Source organism: Sceloporus occidentalis, unplaced genomic scaffold (assembly GCF_023333645.1).
Source record: "Sceloporus occidentalis isolate IW3139 unplaced genomic scaffold, rSceOcc1.0.p SCAF_5, whole genome shotgun sequence".
Taxonomy (NCBI): Eukaryota; Metazoa; Chordata; class Lepidosauria; order Squamata; family Phrynosomatidae; genus Sceloporus; species Sceloporus occidentalis.
Genome location: NW_028316985.1, coordinates 26,878,605 through 26,888,737, shown reverse-complemented (window position 1 = coordinate 26,888,737; position 10,133 = coordinate 26,878,605). Strand labels below are relative to the sequence as shown.

At 37.4% G+C, this 10,133-nt stretch overlaps 2 protein-coding genes across 2 annotated transcripts in view; one reads left to right on the top strand and one right to left on the bottom strand.

Moving 5' to 3' along the window:
- Positions 1-908: 908 nt before the first annotated feature.
- LOC149311812 (pro-MCH-like) lies at positions 909-2,321 on the top strand. The gene is made up of 3 exons (XM_089526718.1): positions 909-1,178; positions 1,799-1,991; positions 2,272-2,321. The coding sequence occupies exons 1-3, from the start codon at positions 909-911 to the stop codon at positions 2,319-2,321; spliced, it is 513 nt and encodes a 170-aa protein (XP_089382844.1).
- PARPBP (PARP1 binding protein) overlaps positions 2,223-10,133 on the bottom strand; it is a 33,513-nt gene continuing 25,602 nt past the window's right edge. Inside the window, exons 7-10 of the mRNA XM_089526720.1 lie at positions 9,291-9,457; positions 6,246-6,327; positions 5,097-5,259; positions 2,223-2,961 (exon numbers count right to left, since the gene is read on the bottom strand). Of these exons, the coding sequence (XP_089382846.1) occupies positions 2,624-2,961; positions 5,097-5,259; positions 6,246-6,327; positions 9,291-9,457 (750 nt within the window). The 3' untranslated portion in view covers positions 2,223-2,623. The remainder of the gene's footprint in view (positions 2,962-5,096; positions 5,260-6,245; positions 6,328-9,290; positions 9,458-10,133) is intronic.

Below are 10,133 nucleotides of genomic sequence, written 5' to 3'. Positions count from 1 at the left end.
CAGTCCTCTTTGGAGGGGCAGATCCAGAAAGTTGTGCTAGGGGACACCTGTCCGACACCCTGGCCACTTTTGTGCTTAATGCTTTAGTTCTATCTTTCTAAATTACTGTAAACCTGGAACCCCATTTTGGGAGAAAGATGGGATATAAATCCCATAAAATAAATTAATAAATAATTTCAACAGTGCCCAGCCACAATTCCAGAAGCTGACAAGTAACAGCAGTATGGTGATATGTATTGTTCCCCCTCACTTTTCTCCCTTTTATTTATAAAACATAAAGCTAGGTGCTATGGCTTTGTAACACAATCTTGCATGAATTTTTCCAATCCTTTTAAGGATTAGGAATTACCATTATATCTTGTAGGAGTAAAGAAAAATACTTATTTTTTTTCCTGATCTGACAAAAAATAAAATTCATGCGAAGTGACTTTAAATTCTAGGGATTCTATCTATTTTCTCCAAATCATTTACAGTTTTAAAGAACCTTTACCATGTGCGCTTCATTGATACAACTTTTTGTATCTGTTCTTGTTTCCAAAGTACATACAAGAAACATTTCCCCATTCCTTTTCCCCCCACTCTTGATCAAATTAGTTCCCGTTCTAATATTTTCTGAAGTGGAAATTAATGTCCACTTCAAAAGGAAAAGAAGTTTTGACAAAAGTAATAGTAGTGAATTATTACATCCTGTGATGTGTGATACATTATAATCCCAAGTCTATTAAAAAATCACCTATGGTTCAAAATAAAAGAAATTTAATAGCATACAAAAGGTCACCCTCTTAACTAGTGGCCATCTCACAAATGGCATAAGCCATTCAAGTGGTACCTATTCATTCCACACACTATATAAACATAGTGTTGCAGCAGTCTCCCTCTCAAACAATATTTGAACTGTATTCATTTCCATGCAAACATTAATGCGTCAAAGAATGTATACCTCATTCTCCACATTACTACTAATTTTCTCTCTCTTTTCTCAAGGTTTTTTACTTTCAGTTTCAAAGTCTATACGAAAAACAGAAGATGATATGCTGCTAAGTACATTCAGACTTGGAAAAGTAATACAGAATGGAGGCAAAGCTCAAAAGTCATGGCCTGCAGCTTCTCTTGAACATTATAAAACTGAGGACAACAATTTTCTGGATGAAGACGAAGATGGAGCCCCAAAGTTCTCTGTGAGTTTCTCATTTTCTAAGATGTTATGTTTAAACATATAAGCACCCTCTCTCTCTTCTCAAGCGGAAATACATTTGTTACAAAGTATTACATTTGTATTCCTTGTATGCCAATGTATTGTTATATTTGACTTGGTTAATAACATCAAGAATACACTGACCTTTTCATTTCCATTTGAGAGTATCAGTATAATGTCTTCAAATAACATTTTCAAACTTAAATCTTTAAATCCAATGCACATTATTTTAAGCCATACTGTACTTTAGTTTTTCAAAATTCTCATTATGTTTTTTAGGGTCAGTTAAAAAAATACTGCCCCCATCAATTAACACCAAGGGAATATGAACTAGGATATTCATACTAATCTGGCAAAATCTTAAATCATGGAAGTACCTAGAAGGCTGGAGTCTCAAAATTCAAATTAACTTCCTTGCACTGAGGCATCCCTGGTTTACCCTCCAATGTTTTGCTTAGGGAGAAAGCCCTCAGGCACTTTAAGAACCTGCAATGAGAAAGCCACTCCATATTTTTGAAGAGATTTTTCAGTGGGATTGGGACCACTGTACTCTGGATTCTGGATAGTGCTAGTGTTCCCTTTACATTTATTTTTTTTCATCAGAATATAGGTCCTAAGCATCACAGACAGCCACTGAAGCTGGATATTAAGCGGCTTCCTTATATTGCACTGGAAGGACCAATGGCTTTCCCAGCTGATGCTGAAGTTGAAAGTAATGAATCAAGACAAGAAAGGGGAGAGACAGAAGATGATGAAAATTCAGCTAAGATACCTATTGGCAGAAGAGATTTTGACAGTAAGTGTAATTCTGAAGTTATTTTAAACAGATCATATGGCTGGATTGTTTCAGCAGTAATGTTTGAAACAAATAATGTGGACAGCAGCTATTTCTAAAAATATATAAATGATTTTAAAAATTTATCCTGGAATTTATTTATAAAAACTCACCCAAGTACTTTAAGGATATAAAATTAGGGAAGATATGTTGACATATAACTAAAGATACAAATGTGATTAAATAATTTTATTCAAATATGTCAATAATTTAATATCATTTCTTGAATGTTTTTCTTCAGTGCTTAGGTGCATGTTGGGAAGAGTCTATCGACCTTGTTTGCAAGTTTAAAATACTGAACTTCATCATTTGGAAGAAATAAAATAATTTCTTGACAATTCATTGAAGACGTAGCTGTGGTTTAAAGTATTCCTATGTGTCCGTACATATCCTGAATATTTTTGTCATTATCACCCACACATTATTAAAACTAAGAATTCTGCAAAGCTTGTTGATTCATTTGTATAAATACAGCATACATATAATTTTTGCGTGAGTATTCATAATCATAAGAGAATATTAATGTTGTAGACTTTTCCTTCTTTCAGAATTTGCAGTCAGGATATGTGCAGAAATATTTACAGTAATAACATTTACAACCGAAAGAACTGAGTTAGTTTTGATTGACCAGTAATCAGTTTATTTTTGGCTAAAGTTTTGTTGCATTTCCTCTCTCTCTTTATGTTGCTGTCCAAACTATTCTGGCAATTTGTTGCAGTCTTTGGTTTCTTACTGTGTAAGTGCTGAAGTGGTTCATTGTCATTAGTGAATATGATGTTTTCACTAGTCCTGTCCACCTGCTTCCTCTTTGCGCTCCTGTTTTTTGGCTCACCACTTACTTTTCCTATTTCTTTACTTTTACTTCCATTCTGATGAAGATTTCCAGAACATGTTCCAAGTGCAGCACTTTTAAGATTTGAATGTAGAGAGTCTGTTGGTTAAGAGGACAGGGCGTTTGTAAGGTGGAAAAAGCAGTAAATTATTACTTTATTACACATCATTTTTTTTTTACTTTCTTGTAAAAGAAATCAACACAATCCAATTAAGCAAGCTAAGCTGTTCTTGTTGTTGTTGTTGTTGTTTGCCTCCAAATCGTTTCCGACCCTAAGGCAAACCTGTCACAGGGTTTTCTTGGCAACATTTATTCAGAGGAGGTTTGCCATTGCCATCCTCTGAGGCTGCGAGTGTGACTTGCCCAAGGTCACTCAGTGGGTTTCATGGCTCAGCGGGAATTTGAACCTTGGTCTCCAGAGTCATCAATACTGAAACCACTACACTACACTGGCTCTCAAGAAAACCAAATGTGATATGAGACCTTAGCCATTGTTTTTTCAGAAAAAATTCCAGCAGCCATTCCAGGAAATGGACAAAGGAGCCTGAGTTCAGGGGGGAAAAGCAAGAAAAATGAACGCATAATCTACTGATCTAACTAAAGAAATTAAAACTCTTTCTATTAATATACTTGGAGACCTTAAAAAGCAGGTCCAACAGACATTTTCAAGAAGATATGGAATAGTGATTGAGGGAAGACTAGTTCACACAAGATAATTTACTTTGAGAAGTCCTAACTGCACTTCGGCTTCCGTCACTGATGTAGCAATTGCAATTACCATGATCACAATAAACGAAACAGTTTTCTGATAGTCTTTGTGAACAAAAACATAATGGTATACTGTTTTGTGAACTAACCATTGGGCTTACAAAAACTGCAGCAAGCTATCTCCATTGTTGTCAAACTCACACATCAGTTTGCCTTCCAAATGCACACCCAGTGATATTTATCTATCACATACTAAGCAACAATAAATGAAAACATACAAGGCAATATTATTTTTACTATCAGTGACAACTATATGATTTTGAATGCCTGAATGTTTCACAGTTGAGGTTAATAGAAAGGGCTTTTTAAAAAATAATGGTGGAGAGAAGCAAACAGTGGAGTCTCCAAGGGATCTGCATTTGGATGGGTGGTATTTAATGAGTTCATAATTCATCTCAAATCAGGAATGAGCAGTCTAGTGACTAAGTTAAAGAACAACGTAAAATTATTCAGGACAGTAACAGAACAACAAACAAGTGAGCTATGAAGGGCTGAGAAAGAAGTTCTGGAAACTTGGTGACAGGGCAACAAAATGAAAAATGCTGTTTTATGTACTGGTAAGTAAATACAAATTAATGCACACTGGGATAAAGAAATAATAATTTTCCATAAACATGAACTGATCATTAGGAACCAAAAGTATTGGAGTCCTTGTGAACTGTACAGTGAAAATGCCCTACACAGAGCAGGGTGAGACCTGCTGTGAGTTTGACTGTAATAGTCACCTTAGGTAGTGGGGCCCTAGGAATGTCAAATTCCCCCCGCCCATAAGGCCCACACTGCTCTGGAGAGGGTCATGATTCTCCTGAGCAAGCGGCTTCCTGAATGCCTATCAACAATGGATTCTCACAGCCAGACCCTATAGGAAAAGTTTAAACCAGTGGCCATAACCATCTTTAAAGGATAATTAGCAAATTTGTGAAGTTTATAGTTTTGAGTTTAAGCCAGGAAGATCTGGTTTCAAATGTATCAGCCAGAACAATAGTAAGTGACTTTGAGACAGTCGCTATTCCATCTTTAGTTATGAAAGGAGGAGGCCACAGATATTCTCAGAAGAGATTAAGAAGAGAGGGAGAATTTTAGAAAGTGCGGTATATTAAAATATAGCAAAAGAGCTGGGTCAATAGATCCCATGCCAGGGAATATCCAGGTGCAGAGGCAGTATATGACTATGTGTTAACTGTTGTGAAGTAAACAATAGGGAAATTGCTATTGTCTCAATGACTCAATTGTGAGAGTCTCAGAAACATTTGAATGGCTACTGTGCAAAACAACCTATGGATGAGATGCATCTTTGGTGTTCAAGAATACCTCTTCTTAAGTTTTTATTTCAAGCAATAAATTGATTCCAGTTTGGCAGCATGCAAATTCATTCAGCTTATTAGAAATAGACAATTATATATGAAGAAAAGGAGGGAGATGAACAACAAAGAGGTCTTGAAGGATTTATGACCAACTCGACTTACCTACAGGCAACTCATCTTGAAGGAACAAAGCTGCCAATCTTTTTGGTACAGGATGTATGAATTTTGGGACCTGAAATGAGCTGAAGTGCTTTCTCTTTGACTCTGTCATCTGATCATCTTTATAGGTGCAAGCAAACTGCGATCTAATTAAAGGTTGCTTAAGCTATAAAATAAAACAGATACAAGTGAGCTACTCATTCTTACAGACATAGTTTTTATCTCATGGCAGAAAACAGTCCTGCTATTTTTTAGCCATGTGAAATATCTCTATAAATCCAAGATGTAGCACATAATTAATTTTTCTTATTTCATATGAATGAATTCTCAGAAAATGCAAACCCACTAACATTTTCAGAATGCTTAAAGAAATGTTTTTCTCTTTTTAAGGTCTTCTTACCTCAATTAAAAAGATACCTTGTTTTCCCTCATATATGGAGATACATTAGACATCTAAGAGAATAATCATTATAATATCTATTCAAAGAGGTTAAGCACGTGAGATTAAGTCTACAAGAGAAAAACCAAATTATGATGAAGTTTTTAAAAGATTAAAAACCCAAGCACAAATACATGAAATTTATGAAATCTAAGAGATTTTTCTAATGCTTACATAACAAATCACATCATCGAATAATATCATATAATATGTTGTAAAATGCAGTACAACAAAATCATGGCAGATTTCTTTTTTTTAAAGTTCTTCATATACACACAGAATCAGCCAACCAAGGCAACTATAAGTCTTCATTAGCCTTAGAAAACAAAGGAGAGGATCCCATTTGAGTGTCATGTGTCAGGAACATTTGGGGGGGCCTCTTCCAAGAAACCTAAATACAGTTTACCAGCAACTCAATAAGCTCCATGTTTTTGAAGCCTGAAAACAGAGAGGTTACAAAGTGTCCAAGAAACTGAATACACATCCAGTTGTTTTAAAACAGCTGCCAACTTCTCATTTCAAGTTTTATTTAATTTATATTCTGCATTTCTCCCAGCACATGGCCCAGGGCAGCTTACAACAAAGTTGTAACCATTCTATATTGCTTTAGTTTAATGTTGTTTTAATTAGCTTAATGTGGCAGTGATGATGTTTAGATTTAAATCAAATATATATATATATATATAGATACAACGATTCCACTGTTATTGTACCTTCAGATCTTTTTCACACACTGCTGTTCGAACCCGATGTCTCAGTGGCTTTGGAGAACATCCAGTGGATTTTACTGGAGACCTATATCAGCAGATAAATGATCAGTAAATAATGGTGATGAACATAGTATAAATAGAAAGTTCTCAGGCTGATACTATCATTTTATGTAGCTTTAAAAGGCCAGCATTTTAAGCAACAAAACAATGCTCCCCAAAAGCCAAATATAATGTATGGATCTTAAAGTCACCTGTTGACTTCTGTTGACCATATGAATTTCATAGGGTTTTTGGCAGGAAGCACTCATTGTCTTCCTCTGAAATATACCCTAAAGAAACTGGTATTCCATAGCAGTGCCAAATTCAAGTACTAACCAGGCCCAGTCCTGCTTACCTTCTGAGACCAGATGGGATCTGACCATACCTTATAAAATTAAATGCATTCTCTGAAATTATTAAAAACAGAACTTAATAAATGAACTAGCAAAATATTTTGGCTTCTGCTTTAATGGAATTACCTCTTTCGGCCACATCAGGAAAGACTAAAAGGCCATGCTGGTGAATCAAAGATCCAACTTCATTTAGAGAAAGAAATGCATTTCTGTCCACTACGCTGACAGACTAGAATTCAAACAGAACGGGAGTCCTGAGCCACATGCTTTTACATTTCAAGACAGTTTGCCAAGTAACTCCAGCAAAGAACATGTTCTGGGAAAATTCCATGAAGTGAATGAGTTCAATACAAGTTTTGACTTAAAAATCCTGTCACTGCCTTCTTCTTAAAATAAAAGTGAGCTGCATCCAAGGTTAGTTTAGATAATTCTCTTGTCAACATTCATAAATGGATGATAGTATTATATATTATTCTAGGGCTGCACAAGTTGCGGCCTGGGGGCTGGATGCAACCCGCCAAAGGATTTCTGGAGGCCCGGGGCCCCATTGTCAGGAAGAGGGGAGTCCTCACCTGATTGCATGGGGCTTTGGAGGATAGGAGCAATGGACTCTTCCCCCAGAGTTTACCCCTACTTCCCAGGGGAGCTTTTGCTGGGGGCAGGCTTACAGCTCCTCTCGCTCCATTGGCCAGGCAGGCCCAGATGGAGGAGCTTTTTGCAGGCAATCAGAGGAGACAGCTGGCAGGGCAGAGAGAGAGAGAGAAAGAGAGAGAGACAGCAGACAGCAAGAGATCACAAGAGAGCCTTGGGGGCTTCTTCTGGTGAGTGAGGGGGAGGACAGGAGCAAGAGAAGAGGATGCCCAGCCACCGCATTGTCCTCCTCTGCCAATTCGTTTGCTTTTGAATGGCCTAGGGGTTTTGCCTTTGAGTAGCAAGGCTGCCTGCCTGGCAAAACCCTCAGGCGCTCAAACGTGAACGACTCGCCAGAGGAGGACAATGCAGTGGGCGGGCGTCTCTTTCCCCCATCATCCTCCTCATCCTCTGGAAGGAAAGAAAGAAAGAAAGAAAGGAGGGAGGGAGGGAGAAAGAAGGAAGGAAGGAAGAAAAGAAAGAAAGAAAGAAAGAAAGAAAGAAAGAAAGAAAGAGAAGAGAGAGAGGAAAGAAAGAAGCAAGGAAATGAAGGAAGGAAGGAAGGAAGGAAGGAAAGGAGGGAGGGAGGGAACAGGTAAAGGAAGAAAGGAGGAAGGTAGGGAAGAATGATGCAAGGAAATAAAGAAGGGAGGGAGGGAGGGAGGGAGGGGATGCCTGCCCCTTAGTAGACTTCCCCTCCTTTTCCCAGACATGTCCCCCATCTCGGCCTTCCTTTCCAGGAGGAGGGATTCCACAACGTCCTCCATTTCGAGCATAGCTAAGAAGTATGGATTTACATTTATATGCTTCCAGCTTTTATTTGGTCATGTCCTCCATTTTGCTTGAACGTCCTACATTTCACTGTCCTAAACCTATCGGCGGCCTGAACAACCTAGCCGACCTTAATTTCGGCCCCTACCTCCTTCCAAGTTGGGCACCTCTATTATTCTCTAAGTTAACACTACATCTCAAACATGTGGGTCTCCCTTATATTCACAGTACTTGAGAGGGCACCTCATTTCCAAACAGACAATCAGAATGACTGTGGTACTCAAATGTTCAAGATGGTGTTTTTTTAACTTTTGGTAAAGAAAATTTGCCTAAATCCAACAAAACCTTAATGGATGAGACCAGTATACCATTGAAGCTCCAATTGGTTTTTCAAGATCTGCAATGGGTACCACATATGATCATGGGATCCTTAGCCACACTGCCACTTGCACAAGTGGCTATGCAGCCAGTTGCTCCTCTGGATACTAAGTTGAATTCTTCCCTTACATATAATCCAGAACTATTTTTCTGTGAGCATGTAATTTCTGCTAGCAAAACATCAAAGGTGGATATGGGCAATGAGTAGCATTTAAGTTGCCTAATAAGCATATTTCATGTAACTCCTAGCAACATACAACAGCTCATTTTAGAAAAGTCTTGGTATGTTTTTCTTCATTTGCATTCTTCTTATATGAACAATTAACATTAACATCACAATAATTTATTTGGTTTTACAGCATTTCACAAGACTGATTTTTATTGGTACAGAACATTTTCACCTTTCCCTGGTCATTCTAACCAGGCACAGAACTAATGAATTTGCTTCCTGAGACAACTTGCTGTAAACATACTTCCCAACTATGAGTGTGGCCATTTTTCCCTGTAAAGGTAATCATCTTTGCCTAGCAGAGATTTGGCAATGTGTGGCTCTCAGCCTAAATTTTATGCAGCCTTGTGCAAGTGATCAGTTCAGACACAAGGCAAGAGAGATCTGTCCCTAGCCTAACACCAGTTAGGTGACAAGAATGGCATCTCAGAGATACAGCCATAAATAGAAAGGGGTTGTACAGGAAAAAAAGAAAATGGCTGACCATTTGGGCTCTATCCCTGTCCACCACTGGCTTCAGCCTGATTCACTAACAAAATGCTGTTGTCAACACAAGAAAGATTCAAGTAATCTGCCTTCAAAGAATAAACACTTTGCTGTTATCTCTTCAGTAAGGCTCACTGACAATTTTCACCACTTAGCACTTGCCTGAATAGCATGATGATGGAAGGGAATCCAAATTCTTCACCAAACAACAGTTGAGCTTTGTTGCTGGGTAGTTGATGGGCAGCTGCTTCATCCAGAAGAATCAATAAAGATTTCACAGTATCTCTGCCGCAGGATGCAGTGCCATGGTTTATAGAATGTACTTTGGGCTGCAATTAAGTATTGATTATATTGTTAGCTTTAATAAGATTATACAGGAAGAATTCCTTTGTGTTGCAATTATTGTTCATACTGTTAGCTTTAATAAAATTAAACGGGAGGGATTTAAATGCAGAGTTTTCACTGTCAGCTCATCTAATGCAATTAGCTTTAGTTGAAGGAAGTACAAAATATTGCCTGCATTTTTATTTATGATTACAAGTTTCTTTCTATAATGTAAAATTTCCTCAGAATTCAGGTTTTGTCAACTAACAGTGAACTATTTTTATGCTGATGTAGCATCACAAAAGAACTCCAGTCAAAAGATCACCACCAGCCCATCTGGCCAAGGAAACTCAGCAAATATGTATCATTACCATAAGAGAAGCAAGTGAGGTTTTTAAAAAATATATAAAATGCAAAAGTAGAAATTATCTGGGTAATTTAGGAGGATAACAATATTTGACGGCAATGCAATATCATCAAGAATGTGTTGCTATCAAGTACACAGTTCAGTATTAAATTCTCAAGAAACCTTTTTCATCCACAATTCCTTAGAAATATTTGTCGACATTAGCAAATCCTTGCTTGCAACAAGCCTCATCTTACAGGAAACTTGCATTACTCACTCTTTTGCTATAATTTGGGCATATAAGGAAATATCCTTTCTCTTTCTTATTATTAATT